This window comes from Crocuta crocuta, unplaced genomic scaffold (genome assembly GCF_008692635.1).
Source record: "Crocuta crocuta isolate KB4526 unplaced genomic scaffold, BGI_CrCroc_1.0 scaffold299, whole genome shotgun sequence".
Taxonomy (NCBI): domain Eukaryota; kingdom Metazoa; phylum Chordata; class Mammalia; order Carnivora; family Hyaenidae; genus Crocuta; species Crocuta crocuta.
Window position 1 is genome coordinate 10,947,062 of NW_027532747.1, and position 23,091 is coordinate 10,970,152.

Below are 23,091 nucleotides of genomic sequence, written 5' to 3' on the forward strand. Positions count from 1 at the left end.
GGAGCAGGTGTGTATCCCCGGGAACCGTCTGGGATGGTTTACCACCGGCAGTCGGAGGTCGCCTGTGGTGTGGGGAACCAAACCAGCAGCTGACAAACCGCAGCATCTCGCCCCGGGTAGGGATGGAGGGAACGGGAGGCCCTGCGCTCACACCCTCAGGCAGAGGGGATCGGAGGCCCGATGGGGCCAGCCAGGTGCGGACAACTTGTCTGTTTAGAAGGATCACTGCCTTTTGGCTCTGCTCTCTCCTCAGCTTCTCTGTCTGTAAAAGGAACATGTACTTTATGAAGTTCTTGTGGGGATGGTAAAAGGTCATGTTCATGAAGGAACTTAGCCCAGATGCGGAAACATACAGGATATTTGGTACACGCCACTTCTCTTCTACTAATAACAATGGGTTCTAGCCATCTCTGCCCTCAGCAGAGTGTCCTGGGATTCTGACCAAGGCTTTCCCCCTTCACACCCAGAGATACATCCTCTGAGATCATTTTAAATAATTGGAAAGCCTGAGAGACTTTGAAAATGACACAGGTCTTGGTTCCCATCAATCTTATGGGTTCTCTGCTTCCCTAAGGGTTAGAATGGAGAGGGGCTGCCCAGCTGGTTAGCTCTGTTACGTCGTATGTGTATCGGCTGAAGCCATTTCTTCCCTTAAGTCTCATAGCGTGTTGATGTGTGTGCTGAGGATCAGAATTGCCTTGTGAGGGTCAAGGGGTGCAGGTGAGAGCCACAGAGAAGAGTGTGGGAGAAGGATAGGACCGCGTTTGACCTGGCCGACACCAGCGTGGGTCATAAATCACAGGTCATGGTGTCTGGGAATTCAGGAAGATACGTGGCCGTCTTGCCAAAAGGTTCCATCAGAAGGCTGCTATGAGAAAGGAATGTTTCAGTTATTCAGAATTTATGGTACGATCTTTAGAGAAATGATCGTGCAGCCTGCTTTAAAATCCACATTGTCTGTATTTACTCTTTGTCGCCCTGATAGCCAGTGCTTGGAAGTGGAGACGTCTGCTTACCCCAGTCAAACGGTTCTTGTTGACCCCGCAGCCCTTGCCACTTAGGGGCCCTTATTTTGCTCCTTACCTTCCAACAGCTGTCCAGCCCTGTTATCTGGGGGCTGTCTTCTCCTGGCCGGTAGAGAGGAGGTTCGTCTGTGACACGCGTCTTTAATGATGTGGGGACTGGCAGATCTGGATGTACTTCCTGGTGTGTTTTTTATAACCACTGGTTCACTGTGGGGTTCTCCAGCCAGATCACCGGGGAGACTTGTATAATTGTGGGATTTAAAAGAAGTGTGTGTGTGTGTGTGTGTGTGTGTGTGTGTGTATGTGTGTGTAGTTTTGGGGAAACAGTGGTCATAGGATGTGAGATTTGGAGGTGAAAATGGAGGCCCAGACGGGGAGGACACACAGGAAGTTAGGACCAAAGTTAGACTGGAACTCTTCTGACACATGGTTCGGGGCTCACTCCTGTCAGGCCGCTGCACACAAGTACACAACAGTGTCGTTTCCCATGCCCTTGCCTGAAGAAAGGGCTCGGAAGGTATTTGGCCAAAGGAGCTGTAGTTCTTGGTAATATGGGGACGCAGCCTCAGCCTAGGATGCAACCTCGGGACGTAGAGGATTTTTACATTTCCCACTCTGAGTTTCCAGTGTGAGTTTTCCTTTATGGGAAATCACTTGAGGCCTCCCCAGATCAAGCTTGCTAGGATATTAGTGATGAGAGAGACCGAATGACCCAGATTATCTGTTTTGACGGTGGTAGGTGCTCAAGAAACCATTTGTAGATTAATGGGAAGTCTGGGGGGAAAACAGCCTTTCTGAGTGACTGCTGGGCCTGATGGATGTTCACGGTCTTGATGAAGAAAGATTGGGGTTCTATGCAGAAGATACCTGTTTGGCCTTTTTTTTTTCTTCTTTAATTTTTTTAATGTTCATTCATTTTTGAGAGACAGAGCATGAGCATGGTAGGAGCAGAGAGAGAAGGAGACACAGAATCCAAAGCAGGCTCCAGGCTCTGAGCTGTCAGTATAGAGCCCGACATGGGGCTCGAACTCCTGAGCTGTGAGATCATGACCTGAGCAGAAGTTGGGTGCACAACCAACGGAACGACCCAGGCACGCCTTATTTTTTAATTTTGAACTTCAAATGAGTTTTAAGAATGATACTAAATTGAAAGCAGAAATGTTAGGGAAATAGAATCTGAAAGAAGTAACAGACTAGGACAAGCCTAGGTTAAGAGTGCTTTGTTTTTCTGGGTAGGCAGGCCGTTTAAGTAGAAAATCCCACACACTCTGTTCCAATACTGGTTCTACTGGCCATAGGCAGTAGTTTTCCCCCATTTACCAGCCATTCCATAGCAAAGAAACTCCTGTTGGCCAGGACCTTCAGCATTTTATTTTTGTTTGTTTGTTTTGGTTTTCTTAGCGATTTTCTTCATTCACTAGCAAGAAAAAAAATTGGAGAACTTTTGAGGACAGGTTGGAGTGTCATGGCCATTATTTTTTTCATGATCTGATACCACCATATCATGTGTCTGCGGCAGCCCCGTTGTCTGAACGGTGGAGATGTTTGAGGATGTAAGATTTGTGAGGCGGCAGAGCCCAGTGCTATGGTGACAGCCAGGGCGGGGGTCATGGATGTGCTGCCTCCTCGCTGTGAGACCTCGGGCAAGTTACTCAACCCTTCTGTGCCACGTGAGGGTCCTCATCTGTATCAGGGCAATAATAATTGCTGTAAGGCTGCCGTGAGGAAAAAATGGGTTCACTCATGTACACATTGCCAGCATACGGTTAGCGGTGGGATCTTCCCTAATCTTAGAAGATTTCAGATAGTTGGGTAAAAATCTGGAATATTATTTACACACTGTTTTTATTAAAAATGTGAAATAATTTTTAGCAGAATATTTATGGAGTGATTTTTTTCCCCCCAGAACTTTTCCTTGTCTTGTGCAGAAACTATAATGGGACCACACCTTACCTGGAGTCCTCATGTCATATTTGGATTCCGGACTCTTGTTTACCCCTGACTGTTTGACCTTGGTCCAGTCATATATTTCTGTGTGCTTCAGCTTTCCATTGTCATGGTGGGGCTGACGCTGCCTGGTTTGTTTGGGGCTGGTATTTTCCAACCCCTCCCTATAGGATGTTCCGTGTGTTGCTGTCCCCTGGCCCCTTGTCCTAAGATAGAGGCAGCGCCGAAGAAAATGTGAATCCGTGAAAGTAGGGGGATTAAATATTTGTTTAGAGCTGTCCTCGTTACTTTAGGGTTAAAGAGCCATCTAATTTTCTCGGATAGTTTGTTCTCTGAAGGGGAGTAAGACACTCCTAAAACTGTGCACATACAATAATTTAATCAAACAAATCAAATTAGAACAGATAGAATTAGAAAGGACACAGGCTGTCCTTGATTTGTTTATCTGGAGCCGGTGGCTTGATGCCAACGGTAAATAAAGTTACCTGCCGCGCAAGGAGCGTCTCCTGGTGCAGCGATCAGAATAAAGATGACTTCATTTTCGAATATCATAACACGAGCCCTGCTTTTGGCAAATGAAATCATCCCGTCTGTGCCCTTCGCACGCCTCAGCCCCCCAGCTGGTTCGGCTTTCTGGAGGAAAAGCCACGCTGGGGGACAGCTTTCCCTTCTGCCGCCAGTTCATTTCTTCACACTCGATTTTAGAAAAGAAGTCACTGCTAAGTTACGGGAGACCCAGAGATGTTTCATGGGCGGTTTTATTTTTTTATTTTTATTTTTTTAATGTTTTTTTAAAAATATTTTTATTTATTTCTAGGAGAGAGAGAGAGACAGCGTGAGCAGGCGAGGGTCAGAGAGAGAGGGAGTCACAGACTGAAACAGGCTCCAGGCTCTGAGCTGGCAGTCAGCACAGAGCCCGACGCGGGGCTTGAACCCACAAACTGTGAGATCATGACCTAAGCGAAAGTCGGACGCTTAACCGACTAAGCCACCCAAGCGCCCCTATTTTTTTAATGTTTTATGTATTTCTGAGACAGAGAGAGAGAGAGAGAGAGAGAGAGAGAGAGACAGCATGAGCAGGGGAGGGTCAGAGAGAGAGGGAGGCACAGACTCTGAAACAGGCTCCAGGCTCTGAGCTGTCAGCACAGAGCCCAACATGGGGCTCGAACTCATGGGCAGTTTTAATGCTGATGCTTTGAGGAGAAACAGCTGGTCCCCAGATAGTGCAGGGCCCAGCCTGTAACTCCTGCTTCATCAAGGCGTTGCTCCCTGGGCGGTGCGGCCAGGCCTCAAGTTTATTCCCGCCTCCCTGCAAGGAGGCACCCGCAGTGATGGAGCTGACGTGCTGGACTACGAGGCAGGTGACACTGAGATCACCGTGCGTCTTGAATTCAAGCGAGGTGTCCCAGTAGAAGTAGTCCACGCTGCTGTTGCGGAAGGCAGGGCGTCACTCTGGAGGCCTGTGTGGCCATGTTTTTGGCTCTAAAATGTGACACAGTGCACAAAAAGATCCTTGCTTCCCTTCCCGTCTCCAGGGCCTACCTTTCCACTCAGGCCAGAGCAGCAGGTGACAGTTCATAGCTTACGAAATTGCTTCCTTGAAGAAATGTCAAGAGACTGGTCCGGAAATGTGCTCTGACTCTGGGCCTCCCATCTGGTTGCCTGGGGTAGGAGGCTACACACACTAAAAACTGAGTTAGGAAAGTCTGGAAACCAGAAAAGAACAGTAGTAGCTTATTTTCATTTTCGTGTGTTCCCGGCCAACCTTTCCCTTCATAATTTTATAGCGTTGAAGGGTTTTATATCTGTCCTCTGTCACTCAACATTACGTCAGGACTTCAGAACGTTTTCATGGCTATATAATATTCCACCAAGTGGCCTGTCTCCGATAGAGTCAGCTTACTGCTGTGTCCGCCCCTTTGTTGTGAATAATGCGGTGACGGTGGCTTCTTGCTGGGAGCTCTCCCCCTTTGCCCTCACTTTCCCGACGGCAGAGTCCTGCAAGTGGAGATAATTTGAACATTCCCATTAACTACATATTGTGTCCATTTGCTTCCTACAAGTCACACTAACATCTTCTCCCTTCGGCACTGTGGGAGCATAATGCTTGCTTTGCACCTTCCATGGGGTTCCTATTGTGCACAAGGTTTTTTTGCTGATCTGCTAGGTGAAAATGGGACCTTGCTTGCAGTTTTAGTTTGCATTTCTTTGACTATCAGTCAGGTTGAAATTTTGTCCATCTATTTCCAGGTTATGTTTTGTTTCTTTCTGAATTACAGGCTTGTTGAGTTATAATTCACATACCATACAATCCACCCATTTAAAGGATACTGTACATTCATGGGTTGAGCCCACTTTGGGTTCTGTACTGACAGCTCAGAGCCTGGAGCCTGCTTCAGATTCTGAGTCTCCCTCTCTGCCCCTCCCCTGCTCGCGCCCTGTCTCTGTCTCTTGAAAATGAAAAAAATGTTAAAAATTTTTGAAAAAAAATCTATTTGAAAGACTACCATGCAATACTTTTTAATATATTTAGAGTTGTACAACCATGCATCAATATTTAATTCCAGAACATTTTTGTTACCCCAAAAAGAGACCTTGTACCCATTAGCATTCACTTCCCATTTACCTCTGATGTCCCCAGTCTGTATAGATTTGTATATTCTAGATTTTTCATTACAGTAGAACAATACCACCTGTGGTCTTTTGTGACTGGCTTCTTGGCTTCATCCATCTTGTGGCACGTGCTAGTGCTTCATTTCTCCTATTGACTAATAATATGCCATTTTGTAGATAAACTACATTGGGTGTATCCATTCAGCATTTTATCATTTATCATTTGGGTTGCTTCCACTTTTTGGCTACTATAATAATGTCTCTATACATTTCCATATACAAGATTTTATGTGGATAGGGTTTTCATTTTTCTTGAGTGTATTCTTAGGAGTGAAATTGCTGGGTTGTATGGTAACTTCATGTCTAACCTAGTAACATTCCTTTCTTGACTGTGTTTACTTTCTCTCTAATTTTTGGATGAGGTTTTTCTTCTGATAATTTGGATACAGTCTTTAGATCATAAATATGTTTACCCTTTAATCATATTTGCTCTGAATATTTTCCCAACCAGTAAATTTCCATTTGTAAGTTGCTCATAAAATTTAAATCTGTATATAGTTGAATCTGATTTTTTTAATTACATTTATCTCATTGTTTTAAAGTTGAAATATTGGGATAAACTCCTCCAGGACTTAATTTTTTTCAACCTTTTTCCACATTTTTATTTATTAAAAATTTTTTAATGTTTATTTATATTTGAGAGACAAAGAGACAGAATGCAAGCAGGGGAGAGGCAGAGAGAGGGAGACCCAGAATCTGAAGCAGGCTCCAGACACGGGGCTTGAACTCACGAACCACTAGCTTGTGAACTGAGGTGAAGTCAGATGCTTGACTGACTGAGCCACCCAAGCGCCGCTCCTTATTTTTGAAATCAGCTTTTAATTTCTAAATCTTCTTGGGATTTATTTTGTTGTATGATATTGATATACCTCTAAATTACTGTTTTTCTCTATTTCACTGCCACCTTAAGATGATCTTCTTTTTTCACATTTTCTGTCATATATTTTAAGTCATTCAATAAAATTCTAGATACAACAGTTGTTTCTGGCTGTCCTACTTTGTTCTGCTAATCTTGTATCACACTGATATAACACCACTTAATAAGTACTTCCTTATAATGGGTTTCGGCACCTTAAAGGATCAGTAACTACACATGAGTCTTATTTTGCAGAATATCCCTTGTTCTTGTCTCGTGATACTTCTAGGTGAATTTTAGAATAATTTTGTTGAGTTCTAGGAAAATCCTGTTGGGATTGGTTGGATTTTTATTAACCCTATACATAGTTGTGAACCCTGTACATATGAACCCTAGAATCATATCTAGTCTTCACTCACCCAGGACCATGATACCAGTTTCCATTTTGTTAGACTTTTCGTTTCACAGATTTTAGTTGGTTTACTTCAGTCCCACATCTTTTCCATTTGTATTGCTTTGTGAATAGGATCATTATTTTTTTCATTATATTTTCACACAAAGCAGTGCTTTTAATTTTTTCATTCACTCACACAAACATTTATTGGGTGCCTTCTGTCCTCTGCAGTGAGCTTGACACCAGGAGCACTGGAATGAATAAGCCACAGAGCACATCCTTAGGAAGCATATAATCTCACGAGGACACAGGTCCATAACCAGTGCGGGCGGTGTTTTGGTGGGGACACTCAGCAGACTGCAAGCCCACAGAAGGGTCCTGGTGGACCAGTGTGGTAGTTCAGAGATGGCTCCTGAAGGAGAGGACACCTGAGCTGACTTTGGAAGGCCGACAAGGGTGGCACACAGGATTATTAGCCACCATACTGAACTCTACAAAGATAGAATTGATTCTTTTCATTTTTCTGAGAATACAAATATATGGCGGAGGAATGATTTTTGTTGCTGTTTCTTCCTATCTGATATTTTCCATCTCATCTCCCTCACACCCTCTCTCTCCAGATTTTTTCCCCTATCTCCAGCTTTTCTAAAACAATGTTAAAAGAATGAAAGTGGTAGAAAATGTAAACTAATGTTCTTATTTTGTTCCTATTTGAAGATCATTCTTAAATATATGCCCATTAAGGATTAAAATATTTGTATGCTCATTAAGTTTCCCATGTACAATTCATAATCATTATGTCAGGAGTATATTATTATGGCCATTACACAGATAAGGACAGTGAGGGTCTGAGAGACTGAAGGAATTGTCCTAAGTCCACAGTGGTGAGGGGTATCGGAATACGATCTTGAACCTGGGTCTTTTGACCTAAAGTCTTTGGCCTCTGCCCCCTTACTGTCGTGCTTCCTTAGGTGTGTGCTTTGCAAAGCAGACTGCACTTGTTAAGGGTGTTTGTCAGCAGTCTCCTTGCAGAGAAGTGTTTATCCAAAGAATAAGTGGTGGTTCCGACACCGCCCAACAAGGCTCCTGCCCAGGCCCATGTGTTACAGGCTCTTCATGAAGAAGGGATGAAATCCAAGATGCTTAGGCTTAAGGGTAAACCCTGAGCTAAGCTATTCTTTCTGCCTCCCCACTGTGTCTTTCCCATTCTTCCCGTTTATAACCTAAAGCCTCATTCTGGCAGCTCTGACCTCTTGTCTTTTGAACTTTGTGCAGCAAGCAAACGCGAATGGAGAGGACAGAGGCGAAGGAGCTGGACTGCAGAGTCAGGTGGGCCTGAGTTTCAGCACCAGCTCTAACACGTGCTAGCCGCGCAGTTGGGCAGCTCACTCAATGGGACAAAGCCTCGCTTTCTCCTTCAGTGAAGAGAAGATAGTGTATCTCAGTGGTTTTCTTGTGGGGGAATAAGTACCTACGTAGTGCCTAATGCAGAGTAACTTTCTTATTGCTTTCTTTTCTTTTAATTTTTTCCTCTATCTATCCATCTATCTATCTATTCTGTATATTGAACACTTACCCTACACCAAGCAAGCACTGCAGTAGAAACTNCTAAGCTTGAACCTGAGCTAAGCTATTCTTTCTGCCTCCCCACTGTGTCTTTCCCATTCTTCCCGTTTATAACCTAAAGCCTCATTCTGGCAGCTCTGACCTCTTGTCTTTTGAACTTTGTGCAGCAAGCAAACGCGAATGGAGAGGACAGAGGCGAAGGAGCTGGACTGCAGAGTCAGGTGGGCCTGAGTTTCAGCACCAGCTCTAACACGTGCTAGCCGCGCAGTTGGGCAGCTCACTCAATGGGACAAAGCCTCGCTTTCTCCTTCAGTGAAGAGAAGATAGTGTATCTCAGTGGTTTTCTTGTGGGGGAATAAGTACCTACGTAGTGCCTAATGCAGAGTAACTTTCTTATTGCTTTCTTTTCTTTTAATTTTTTCCTCTATCTATCCATCTATCTATCTATTCTGTATATTGAACACTTACCCTACACCAAGCAAGCACTGCAGTAGAAACTGAATATATAGTAAATGAGATAGATATGGCCCAGACTTTGTGGAAGTTTCAGCATTTTGGAGGGAGACAGCCAGTAATCAAAGATAAAAAATACATCAATAAATGCAGTGGAGGAATCGGATGGGATGATGTGAGAGGGAATAGTAGAGGCAGGTCTACTTGTTGTTAGGTGGCCAGGGAAGGCCCTTCAAAGAAGGTGACACTAAAGCTGACACCGGAAAGATGGGACAGATCACAAAGGTAACGTGACCCAGATTGTGTTACAGAAAAGTTATTCAGGCTGCTTGTGGAAAGTGAGAAGAAAAGGATCAAGAGGTGACATGGAGACCCCATTTACGGGACTGTTGTGGAACTCTAACAGGAAGTGATGGTAGCTTACATGAAGGTAATGGTTGTACTAATGGGTAGATACAGGCACCTTTGAGAAATAATTAGAAGGGACGTAGTAATAGATTAGATGTGAGAGAGTGTCAGGGTGTCACGGCTCACCCCCCCAGGGTCCGATTTGGCAGCTGGGTGGTGATGTTATTCATTAAGATGGGACAACTAGAGGTTTATGTTTTGGGGTGAACCTGGACTTCTGGGAATTTAATCATGCTCAGAGTTTTCCTGGGCGTGGAAGTTAGATGGTTCTTGTCTGAAGAAGGCATTCTAGAAGCTAGGAAGGAGATGCCCAGAAAGGGCCCCTTGAGGATGAGTCTTATCCCTGAGGTCCAGGTTATAGACCCTTCAAGGAGACTGAAGTTGGGCCAGGAGAACCAAGAATTTCCTCCTCCCACCACCAGCCACATAACAAGCACAACACCAACTAACGAGTAACAGCAGAATACTGCTGGGAGAGGGGCAGAAATTGGAGAAAAATCTCCTCTGTAGCCCAAGCATACAAGGGCTGCTGAAAATAAGGTGGAACAGAGACGCCGAGGAGAACCCCATGGTGTACCAGGTCCCACAGTAAGCACAGGTTAGTAGCCACTATTTGAGGAGTTTGAAGTCTGTGGTGCTTTGGAAGTAACTATAGAAACAATGAAACCCAGCACCGGCTTTGTCCTCTGACTACATTGGCTCAGCCCCCCACATTTGTTGCCTTATAGATGAAAAAATGTGCCCATTTTCAGGTGTAAATATTATTTATCTCAGTCTGTCCTTCTGCATACAATCTTCAACATTGAATTTAAAAATATGAGCTATATACACCAATGCACACACAAGCAGGAAGAAGCAAACTATTGTGAAGAGCAATAAACCAAACCCAGAAATGGCCCATGTGTTGGAATTATTGGGTAGGAGCTTAAAAATATCAATGAATAATATGTTAGAGGATATTGTAGAAAAGGTATACAACATGTATAAAGAGGTGGGGATTTCAGCAGAAAGATAGAAACCATAAAAATGTAAAACTGAAATACTAGAAATAACAAAACATGATATAAGAAAGGAAATTTTTTTAAAATATTTTATTTTTAAGTAAGCTGTGTCCACAACGTGGGGCTTGAACTTACAACCCTGAGATCAGTAGTCATGTGCTCTACTGACTGAGCCAGCCAGGTGCCCTGAGATGAAGACATTTTTTTTTATGGTTTATTAGAATACTGGACACAACTAAGAAAAAAAAATCTTCTAGCTGAAGATAAGTTAATAGAGATTATTCAAACGGAAACACAAAAAGAAAAAAAGAGTGAGGAAAAAATTAGAACAGAGCATCCAAGAAACATGGTAAAAATATCATGTATGGATTTGGTGTCTCAAAAGGAGAAGAGAGAAAAAACTGGAACAGAAGAAATATTTGAAGAGAAAATGTCTAAGAGTTTTTCAAAATTACTGAAACAAAACAAAGCACATAATCCAAAAATCTCAGAGTACACCAGGCAGGATAAATAGAAACTTATACTTTGATATGTTACACTTAAACTGTTGAAAATCAAAGATAAAATCTTGAAGAAAGCCAGAGAAAAAGAAGCTTTATTTAATTTAATTAATTAATCAATTAATTTATTTATTAAATAGGCTTCATGCCCAGCACAAAGCCCGATGCAGGGCTTGAACCCATAACCCTGAGATCAAGACCTGACCTGAGATCAAAGAATTGGGTGCTTAACTGACCGAGCCACCCAGGTGCTGCAAGAAACTTTAATATAGAAGAATAATGGTAATGGTTACAACAGACTTATCATTAGAAATTCTGCAAGTTCAAAGACATCAGAAAGATACCTTTAAAGTACTGGATGAAAAATTCCAAGACACCTTTGAAGAAAGAAGACAAAAGCTTTGTTTTTTATAGGACAGACAAGAGTTGAAAGAATGCATTACCAACAGACTTGCATGACAACAAATGGCAAAGAAGTTCAAGGAGAAGAAAATACAGATAGATATGACAAAGTGAAGATCATCACAAATGGTGATAATGAGCATACATAGAAAAGACTTTCCTTTTTTTAAAATATTTTATTTATTTTTGAGAGAGAGATAGAGACAACATGAGCAGGGGAGGGTCAGAGAGAGAGGGAGACACAGAATCTGAAACAGGCTCCAGGCTCTGAGCTGTCAGCACAGAGCCCGATGCGGGGCTCGAACACACGAACAGTGAGATCATGACCTCAGCTGAAATCGGACGCTTAACCAACTGAGCCACCCAGGTGCCCCCCTTATTTTAAATTTTTTAAGACAATAAATGACCACTTTGGGGCACCTGGATGGCTCAATTATTTGAGTGTCCACTTCGGCTCAGGTCATGATCTAACAGTTCATGAGTTCCAGCCCCACATCAGGCTTGCTGTTGTTAGGCTGTCAGCGCAGAGCCTGCTTTGGATCCTCTGTCCCCCCTCTCTCAGCCCCTCCCCCATTCACACCCTATCTCTCAAAAACAAAAACATTTTAAAAAAAGATAATTGACTACCTAAATTAATAATAGTAACAACATATTGTGGGATATATCACATAGAAGTAAAAGGCATGGAGGGAGGGCAGTTGTGGGGATGAACACTGGGTGTTATATGGAAACCAACTTGACAATAAACTATTAAAAAAAATACTATGCCAAGAAAAACAAAAAGTAAAAGGTGTGACAACCATTGCACAAAGGATGGAGAAAGAAATGTAAGTGTACTATTACAAGGTGTTTATGCTGTATATGAATTAGTGTAATATTATTTGAACATGGACTGTGATAAGTTAAAGAGCTATATTGTGTATAGTTGGGTAGCCAAGAGAGAGAGAGAGAAAGAATGACAGATGGACAAACACGATTAACCAGTCATTAGTGGAAATGAAATGGAATCATCAATCTAAAAAGCAGAACGAGAGAGAAAAAAGAACAAACAACAAATGAAACAATAAAAAAACAACTAGCAAGATGGTTCCAATCATGTCAATAAGTACATTAAATGTAAATGGTCTGAAGAATTAAAAGGAAGAGATTCTCAGATTGGATGCAAATGCAAGGCCTAACATATGCTATCTATATGAAAACCATTTAAAATTAATATGTAGGTGGACAAGAAAAATTATACACCATGCAAACAATAATCAAAACAAAGCTAAAATGTATTACATCAGAGAGTTAAATTTGGGACAAGGAATATTACAGGAGATAAAGGAAGATGTTATATAAAAAAGGGGTCAATTAATCAACAATGCATTGTAATTCTAAAAGCATATGTACCTAAAATAGAGCTTCTAAATATCTAAAACAAAATGTATAGAAGAGTTTATAACATTAAATGCATATATTAGAAAGGAAGAGAAATTCAAATCAGTGGTCTGAGTTTCCAATACAAGAAACTAGGGAAAGAAGAAAAAATTAAAGCCACGGCAAGCAAAAAGAAGGAAATAATAAAGATTGGAACAGAAATCAGTGAAATAGAAAACAGATAAACAGTAGAGGAAATCAGTTAAACCAAAAATGGATTCTTGGAAAAGATCCATAAAATTGTAAACCATTTACAAGACTGGAAGAGTGAAAGAAAGAAGACACAAATTACGAACCCCTAAGAAGAAGAGATAGTACTATAGATCCATAGATATTAAAAAGCTGTAGGGAAGAGGGGCCTGGCTGGCTCAGTCAGTGGAGCATGTGATTCTTGATCTTGGGGTTATGAGTTCAAGCACCAGATTATTTCAAAAATAAAATCTTAAAAAGATTATAAGAGAAAATTATGACCAACTTTATGCCAATAAATGTGATCACTTATAGAAAATAGATCTCTGAAAGACACAAACTATCAAAATTCACTCAAGAAGAAATAGATAACCCAAATATTTTTATATCTTTAAAGAAATTGAATTTAGAGTTAAAAGCCTTGCAAGAAAACTACAGGTCAAGTTGGCTTTATTGGTGAATCCTACCAAACATTAAAGGAAGTAATTATAGCAATACTACAAAAACTTCCAGAAAACGGAGGAGGAGGAAAACACCCCCTAACCCATTTTATGAGACTCATATCTCGTATGGCTATAGATGCAAATATCCTCAACAAAATACCAGCAAACTTAATCCAACACATAAAAAGGATTATATGCCATGACTGAAGGAGATTCATTTCGGCAATGCAAGGTTGACTTAACAAGTGAAAATCAATTAATATATCAATAGAATAACAGACAAAACCCACATGATAATGATAATTTCAGTAGATGTAGAGAAAGCGTTTACAAAATCCAACACCCCTTCGTGATAAAAAAAAAAAAACCTCAACACACTAGGAATAGAAGTTCACATCATCAACCTGATAGGAGGCACCAATGAAAAACCCATATCTAACAACATATAATGGTGAAAGATTGGATGTTTTTCCCCTAAGGTCAGGAACATGACAAGGATGTCTCTTCTCACTCCTTCTATTCAGCATTGTAGTAGACATTCTAGCCAATGCAATTAGGCAAGAGGAACTAAAAGGCATCCGTATTAAAATGGAGAAGTAAGACTATTTCTGTTTGCAGAGGACATGATTTTGTATAGAGAAAATCCTAAGGAATTCACACACACAAACCCTATTTTATTTTTTCATTTTTTATTAACAAAGATTTTTAAATGTTTTTATTTCTGAGAGCGAGAGAGAGAAACAGCGTGAGCAGGGGAGGGTCAGAGAGAGAGGGAGATACAGAATCTGAAACAGGCTTCAGGCTCTGAGCTGGCCATCAGCACAGAGCCCCACGCGGGGCCCGAACCCACAAACCGTGTGATCATGACCTGAGCCGAAGTCGGACGCTTAACCGACTGAGCCACCCAGGCACCCCACAAACCCTATTTTAACTAGTAAATGATTTCAGCAAGATTATAGAATACAAGGTCAATATAAAAACATCACTTTTACTTCTGTACACTGAACCATCTGAAAAGGAAATTAAATCAATTCCATTTATAATAGCATCAAAAAGATGAAAATACATGGGGATAATGAAGTACAAGTCTTATACCCTGAAAACTGCAAATCACTGTTGAAAGCAATTAAAGAAAATCTAAATAGATGGAAAGACATCCCACTTTTATGGATCAAAAGACTTAACTTGTTAAGATGTATCTATATCTGTATCTATATTCTCTCTCCACACACACACACACACACATGCACACATGCATACATATAATAAATATAAGATCCATTTTTAACTTTAGGACAAGTGCCCAGGCCTTTAATGACTATGTGTAAAAAAACCCACATTTTTCTGAAGTTGAGTGATTACTTTGGTTACATTTTAGTTTCTCCTCTTAAATTCAATTAAAATTAATTGTAATGGTTTAAGTTTAAAGCTGGCATATGTAATACAGTCTGTTTTTGTAAAATGTTTTTTATCTTTCTTCCCTTGACGCATAAGTATAGAGATACATGGATTATTGTTCAATAAACGTTAACTGGTTATTTCTGTGGGGGGAGGATTTTGAGATGATTTTTAGTTTTCTTTCTATTGTATGGAATTGGCTTTTTGCTTTAAAATAATCACGGCATTTTTTAAAGATTAAAAACTATTTTTGAAAGCAAATGAAGGCTACTTTTTAAAAGTTTAACTGTTGGCCCCCAAAGCGGAGATGTCAAGGAAGTCATTGAATATGAGTCTGGGATTCAGAGGGGGAAAGTCTGCAGTGGAGGAGACAAATTTAGGAGTTGGCAGCATGGAGATGATTTCTGAAGCTCGGAGGAACGGATGAGATCATCCTGAGAGAGACTTACAAGAGATGGTGCTCTGTACATCCGCGGCACTTGGAGGATACGCTGGGGAGGAGCCTGCAGTCCGTTCCCAGGGGTAGGAGGAACACCCACCTCTCAGCACTCGCAGAGCCGAGAGCTAAGTCGGGAAGGAGCCAGGCAGTTTTCATAAGATGCTGGGATGTTGTTCAGATGCAAGGGTTGCCCACCTGGGTTTCATTCCACAACATCTGTTCATTGTGTGCTTTCTTTTCTGTCTCCCAAAGCTCGAGAGTTAGGGATCCAGCAGTCGCTTCACCTCCATTCGGGGGATAATTTTGAGACTTCCAGGAGGTTTGGGGTTTGGCTAACAGCTGGGTCTTTGAAGAGCTGCTGACTTTCAGCAAACGTGGACAGCATGTTTGGAGAACACTTGTATGGTTTTTTAAATGGGCCACAGAGAGCTTGTTTGATAAATGCTTTATTTGACTTGCCACTTTAAAGCGAGTAGCCTTTGTAATAGTAGGTATGTGTTTACACATCACTCTAGAACCCACTCAACTTGCAGGTCTTTCTCCCGCTTACTTGGCAGTCTTTCTTGCCGGGGCTAAAAGTTTAAACCTTTAAAACCTCGTTATCTGTTGACAAAAGATCAAGTGTGGGGAGAGGGAGAGCTTAGGTTGTTTGTCTCGGCTCTCCCCTTGAGAGTCCATAGACCTTGGCTCTGTAGCTTAGAGGGTTCCCTGGGGAATTCGGGACCAGTGCCAATCACAGCGCTTCTTAGGCTCAGCCCTTTCTGGAGATCATCAGGCTTATGTAGGGCTGGAGCTTCAGCCTGCCTGTCCGTGACCTTGGCTATTGGTAGCGGATGACTCTTCCTGCCCGTTGTTGGGACCTGTTTCTCTCACCCAGACTCTCTGTGAACATCCTGGCACCCAGCAGAACCCTCCACCTCAGATCTCATCCTGGTACCATGCACACTTGAGCACCCTTCAGGCCTCAGCTATCCTCGCCAGGAGGGCCACCCCATGCCCCGTCTCATGGGGGCCGTTCTCTCGGCTTCCCTAATCCTCACGCTCACTTCCGCACCCGCCCCGAGGCACCGATGTGTGCGTGAGGAAGGCGATTTGTCAGGTCGTGCGTGCAGCGCGTTTAGACATGCGGTTCGAAGGGACGAGGCTTGAATGTGGATCTGATTAGTTTTCCGGTTTTCTCCCCTTCTAGGTAATACTTACCAATATTCAAAACAGAAGCCCTAAGCCTGGCCCTGCTCCCCACGATCAAGAACTAGGTTTTTTCCTAGAAACAGGACTTCAGAGAGCCCATGTCCTCTATTTCAAAAATGGGTAAGCCTTCTTCATTTTTTAAACCAGGTTCCTAAAGAAGGAAAACAGAAAGCCTTACAATGCTGTCTCCGGTTTAGCTATTGTAACAAAGCAGTTTTAAATATGAACTACGATTGCAATCGTTTTTGAGAATAATGGATGTGGGCTCCTTTGTCTTCTCCCCCCCCCCCCCCCCCCGCTCTCTCACTTTGCCATGAGGTTTGAGGGTGGCAGAGGGAGGAAGGAGGGCTGTACGGGTATGAGTCACAGGAATGAAGCACCAGCCCAGCGGGTGGCTCTGACGGGAGTGTGCGTTATGCCATCCTTCCTCCGTGGCAGAGGCTCTGCAGACCTCCCGCTTCTTCTGGGGGACGGGCATCCTAACCTGGGACCCCCAGCACACAGGGTCACCTCCTTTGGAATGGCTTATCAGTCCAGAGACTTGGGTCTGCCAGATATCAGACAGTTTTTATGAACGTGGGGCGGCTCTGAGGCCACGCAAGAACGCTTTCCACTTGAGCTACCTTTGGAAAGGGGTGAAGAAAGTTGGATAATGTGAACGTGAGGGTTAGCTGTCTAAGGCATTTGGTGGCGGTTTTCCTTTTTGTGTGGCTTTTATGAGAAATGCGATGATTGTGTTCCAAATCTCTTTAGCTGTCCTTGTTTTGACCTTGTGCTGCAGGATAGATGTGCATGAAGACCAACAGTAGGTATCTGGCTCCTCCGTAGCTCCTCCTGGGCTGGGCACGGGAGGCCCCTAGGGGCCCGTCCCCTTTCCTCTAGGAATAGTCATGTAGTGCTTTGAATGACAGAAGGGACCCAGGTCCCAGCTTTGGAATAAATGAACAGTGGACCTGCTCCCTGTTCATTTTTAAGAGCTTCAAACCTTGGGGCGTAGCTCACGGAAGTAGAATTTCATCTGCCTGGTGGCTCAGAGCCACATGCATCCATTTTCCATTTGTCGTGGTAAATGCTTATTTTCCAAATCTTGTTAAACTGTTTGTAGAGAAGGCCCGCTTGGCTCCAAGGCCATTGATTCAGATTGGCATGGCCTGCGAAGGGCTGCAATGACACCCCAAGGTTTGGACTGGCTTGAGGCCTTGGCACCAAGAAGATGCTCGCAAATTTGATCTCATCTACCACTGACTGAGATCATCTGAGCCATAGCGCATGTCCCCTAAGCTCAATTTTTAGTTCTCTTTCCAATGATGTTATAAATAGAGGGAGAAGGGAGGGAGCTTGGAATATTTTTCGAGGATCTATTTCTTCTCCCTTTTAGTCTCAAAGAGGGACCCCGACATTGCTCTCCCTCTCTCTCACCTGTAAGTGTGTGTGGCTGACTCCCCAATACAAGTCTGGAGGCAGGAATGCATTCCCTTGGGGCTCTCAGGGGTGCCAAACCAGTCCCTGCTATTGAAAGCGCTTTATGCAAGATTGGTGAAGGTGGGCCGGATCATTTATGTTCATCCGAAGCCTATTCACTGAGGAAGAAGAAGCTACTGGGCTCTGGCCTCCTGCCCTGAAATGTTGGCAGCCCACTGGAATCCCACTAAAAAATAATGATGAGAGGTTTGCACGAGATGATGGATTACATGCCGGGAATTGCTTACCGGCTCATTTCTCTTTTCATTTTACCCAAGTTCAAGGAGATTCCCATTGATGTAGCCAAAGTGAAGAGACTGCAAAACTTTGAAGCCTCTTCACCTCCTTTCTTGCCTCCTTGCTTTTCTCTCAGGGCTCTGAAGACTAGTGATGGGATCGGCCAGCTACTCGAGAGGGTCCTTGCCAGCTGCAGTGTCCGGAAGGCTGGGATTGTGCGGCAGTGATGAGGGATTCCTTTGGGGTAGATAGAGGTGAAGGCCAGTTTGGGGACCACAAAATGTGGATGAAAAGAGAAAAAGCAGCCGGAGCTTTTGGGCATGCCCAAGTGCTTCCTCGACCCCCTGACTTAGAGCACTGCTCTATCAGTGGATGTCCATTTATCAGTGGATGTCCATTTATCAGTGGATGTCCGCAGCGAGGGTCTCTGCAGAGTAGGTGGGGACAGCTGGAGGTGACTGCTGTGCCTAAGCACCAGTGGCTTCTGACTTCCCATCTTCTGATATATTTGCTCCTTTTTGTCTTTCTGCACTTTAAAAATATGTATCCGGAAGGATATAATGGACGGGGTTAGACTGATTTGTGAGGATAAGAGAATGTACTGTAGAAGAGCTTCGTAATAAGAGATGGAAATCGATGAAGCAGATCTTTTTTCTTTAGAAATACACTTAGGGGCTCCTGGGTGACTCAGTCAGTTAAGCATCTGGCTCTTGATTTAGGCTCAGGTTCGTGACCTCATAGTTCATGAGTTGGAGCCTGGCGTTGGGCTCTGTGCCGACACTGTGGAGCCTGCTTGGGATTCTCTCTCTCTCTCCCTCACCCTCTCTGCCCCTCCCCCCGCTCACACTCTCTCTCTCTGTCTCTCAAAATAAATAAATAAACTTTAAAAAAAGAGAAGTGTACTTAGCCGCCCTCAGCTTTTTAGCTGTCATCCCTGAGGACTTAATGAGTTTTAGTAATTAATTTTATACTTTGTAATTCTCCAATCTTTTCCAAGAGTGAGTGCCAAACCAGTGAACTTGGGTCTCTTTCCGAAAGAGCCTGAGCTCCGGACCTTAGATCCTGGGGATGCTTTTGTGTTCACCAAGGCTCCTACTTCACCATCACTGACCCTCACGGTGTGTGCTCCTTCCTGGGTGCTGCCGCCCCACGAGGCTGGTGCTGTAGGTCACCCCCATGTGCACACAGTGACCTGGCTGCCTGGGTCCGCCTTCAGCGGACCTGGGTCCTGGGTCCTTCCAGCCCCGCGCCACTCAAGGGAAGGTCTGTCCGTGTGTGGAGACGCTTGGTCCGACCCTCTGACGGTGTGTGGGCTGCTGTCATCCTGCCCCTCTAGGGGGGAGGCGCTGGACCCAAGCCTGAGGCCTTGCCAGGGTGTGGGTTCCCAGCCTCTGCTGTTGATTGGGGTTTTCTCATTGCACTTTTCCTCATGTCTCATCCAGAGCTTGTCACAGCTCATCCTTTCCTTCCTCTCTCCTCCTTTCCCCTGGCCCCTCCTGCAGCCTCTTTCCTCCCGGAGGGAGACAATGTCTGGGGCCATCCTGGTGCCACATGGCCACATCTGTTTCACATCTAGTTCTCTCACCCTGTGGGTAGCTCAGGCTCTGCAGTGGGTGAGATCAGAGGGCGTTCACCTTCGAGGGCCAGTACTGCTCCCTCTGTGGGTTCCCGGAAGGCCTTGCCCAGGCTGGCACTCAGATGAGGGGCAGCAAGGGTGTTGGAGCCAGAGGCCTTGAACTTGGAACCAGTCCTTCTCCTCGCTGGGTCTCAGTTTCTTTGTCTGTAAAATGGGTGTGATCCCACCTATGTCACAGAGCTGAGGTAACACGCAAGTAAGAAAATGCACGTGGGAGCGCATCATAAGGCGTCAGGCAAGCAGCGGGTGCTAAGCGGTCATTTCCGGTGATGATGGTGCCCAGTTGACTTGCCAGCAGGACGTGGAACCAAGTTCAAGTGGGATTTTGTGAAGCAGCCATCACGCATTTGGTTGTGGAGGCTCACACCACATGTTTTTCAGGGAAGGGCATTTACTTATGCCTGCTGGTTTAGGTGAGCCGTGCTCACGATGTGTCTCAGTGAGCTTGGATAGCTTAGTGCTTCAGGGAAAGGAGGTAGGTGACTGGTCTGACATGGTAGCAGCGGGCGTTCACGGGGCAACACAGTGGGTCTAAGCCTCGTGCTCCCCTCGGCCTTCCTTGGTTTTTTTTTTTTTTGAAAGATTTTAAAAATTTTTTTAAAGTAATCTCTACACCCAACATGGGGCCTCGAACTCATAACCCTGAGATCAAGAGTCACAGGCTCTTCCGACTGAGCCAGCCAAGCGCCCCTCCCCTCGGCCTTCTAAGGAGAAGAGAAATGATGCTGTTCACTTGAGTCCTCGTGGCCAGAATTTCCAGAAAGCTTGGCTTTGGGATGACAGTTATTGAGTACAGGCTGTTTTAGGAATATTTGGTCATCTTTTGTAAACAGAGGGTAGCAAAGGACATTTCAAGTGGCTTTGCTTCTTTTCAGCCATGTCAGGTGTACTGGCTGAGCAAATGGATTGCGGTGCGTGTTTTCCCTGGCTCTGAATTGCTTTTACTTCAGGGAGGGTGGGGATAAGTTAAAACAAGGCAGATACCAGCGACAGCTGGGAGGCGTGCCCGTGGGTTGTGCTCTCTGCCACAGTGTGTCCTGGAGTTGTCCCTGGGGGACCCTGACTCAGACAAGGTGGGAAGTCAGGCCGTTGGTCAGACTCCGAGTTCCCCGAGATGCTTGCCACCTCGCTGCAGGGGAAAGTGGTTTAGGAGGCCTTTTTGGAGTTTTGTTATTACAGGCCATCAAATACACCACTAATCACCACTGTGCATTAGCTTTAAAAATTCCTAGACTTCCCCCATAATTTTGTTGCCCTTTGTAACTGTTCAGCTCTGCTTAACGTAGCCTAGAATTAGGGAGAGAGAGGCCTCCTGTGTCCCATGGGCTGCTGAGTAGGGTGCTTCCTGTGTTTATGGCCCCCAGATGGCAGCCGCCGGCAGACAGGCTCCTGTGGCCCATGTGACCATGGGGAGGGGCTAGCCGGGAAGCCAGGGGGGCCGTGCTCCATGCACTGGAGCTCCATGCTTGCTTGGCCTTCACCTTTGCATTCTAGCTAGCATTCTGGCTGTCTTCCCTCCTGGAGTGGTCAGAAGTGTTCCCTTCTTAAACCCCATGCGACTCTATGAGAAGTCATATGCAGCCAACATGGGAGAATTCAGACACATTTCCAGGAAGTTATGTATCAACGTCTCATCCATGATGATCTTCTAGGCATTCAGAGGTTAGAAGGGAATGGGCCTGCACTCTAGGAGATAGTAGGAGGAAAGAAAAGGTTAAGACGTAAACCTAAGTAACTCTAAAGGTCCTGATACTGTTGCACCAAGAAGCAAACAAGGAAGGACACCTGATCACTTTGGCTGAAGTGAGCTCAAATCTGTAGGCCCATTTATTCATTCACTCAGCGAGGTCATGTGTGCACTTAATGAGGATTATTGCATACCTGTGAGGTACCGGACCCTGTCTGAGTTAGGCGCTGGTGAAAAGGAGGGCCAGAGTCCCTGCCCTCCTACAACTTACAGTCCCATGTGGAGTTAGGAATTAAAACAAGCAGTTTCAGGATACTTTGTGTACGTTGCCCGGGCAAGGTCCAGGTTTGCCACAAACGCAAATTAAGAAAGCGGCCACGTTGAGACAGCCGCACAATTTGTAAAGGGGAGTAAATCTCTGGGGACATGCACTGGAAATGCTGTCAATGCCAGTCGACTGGGGAGAGCCAGGGTTGCCTCCCAAATAGCAGGTAGAAGTATGGAGTTGGAACTCTAGTCAGCATTGTATACATTCTGCGGGGTACGAGGAGACCCATCTGGCTGAAGTGAGGGTTTATGTAGAGATCTGTGGATTTGAACTTAAACCTCTCAGCATAGGGCCTGGCGCGCTGTGGATTTGGCCGGTCATCTGACAAGCATTTGTTGAGTTCTGCTGTGTGTCAAGTACTGTGCTTGGTACTACCTTGGCGAATATAAGAGACAGAGTCCAGGCTTTCAGAGAGGATGCAGTCGGCGGAGGGAGACAGATGATAAACCGGTAAACCAAGGTGTACAGTCACAAATTGGAAGACGTGTCAGGCAATGAGTGGGTGCAGTGCGGGAAAGAGCAGAGGATCTGCTGTGGGAGGGTGGGCAGGCCAGGTCTGCCGAGGGGGTGACCGTGAGAAGGAGATAAGCCTGCCGAGAGCACGAGAAAGAGGATTCCAAGCAGAGGGTCCAGCATGTGCGAGGTCTTGACCCAGGAAAGGCCTTGGCGTGTTTCAGAATCTGAAAGGGTTCTGTGTGGCCGAAGCAGTTGCCAGCGGAGAGTCACAGACTCGGTCCGTAGGGCTTTCGGTCAGCCTCGCTCGCTGCCCTGAGCATGTCACACCAGTCATTTCACCACTAAGGACAACTTCCGTAATAGGCGAACTGGTGGTGGGGCACGGGGTCTGGAAGTCCTGCAGACTTGTCAGAGCACGTTTGTTTCCATCGCTGCCCTTTACAGGCGGGGAATCTGAGAGCCCAGAAACCACGTTCAGTATCAGTTAATAAATGTGTTTCGAGAACCTTTCTGGGTTACTTACTGCTGCCAAACACTGATCAAAGAGAGCAGGTGAGACCCAGTCAGGGCCCCCGTGGAGTTTACATTTTGGTTGGGAAAACAGTCAGAAGATAAGGCAGCATCAGTTTACTCAGAGCCACATGACCGGTTGGTGGCAGACCTGGGACTTGGACTTCCTCCTGACAGCCAGTCCCTTTTCCTCACCACTTGGACCATATGGACCATGCCTGCTCTTGACAGTGGAGCACTGGGCATAGCTTGAAGAAATACGTTACACTTAGAAAACAAGGACTTTTAAAAGCCGGTCTGGATGTAATTATTTATATAACAAAACGCATCAGCCAAGTCTTCTCTGTTTTGTTTAAATGTAGACGGGGGTCTGGCTAATCCCTTAATGCCATCAGAACTTTAGTATGGAAACAAAGGAATCTTCGTCAATTTTAATTACAAAACTCCAAGACCACTTTCAGTGATGAATTAT

The 23,091-nt window shown here is 44.6% G+C and overlaps 1 protein-coding gene across 4 annotated transcripts in view; it reads left to right on the plus strand.

The window, feature by feature from the left end:
- Positions 1–23,091, plus strand: part of TTC7B (tetratricopeptide repeat domain 7B) — a 252,850-nt gene that overhangs the window by 41,478 nt on the left and 188,281 nt on the right. For all 4 annotated transcript variants that reach the window (XM_077780871.1, XM_077780872.1, XM_077780874.1 and 1 more), the window contains exon 4: positions 16,303–16,424. In XM_077780871.1, the coding sequence (XP_077636997.1) occupies positions 16,303–16,424 (122 nt within the window). The remainder of the gene's footprint in view (positions 1–16,302; positions 16,425–23,091) is intronic.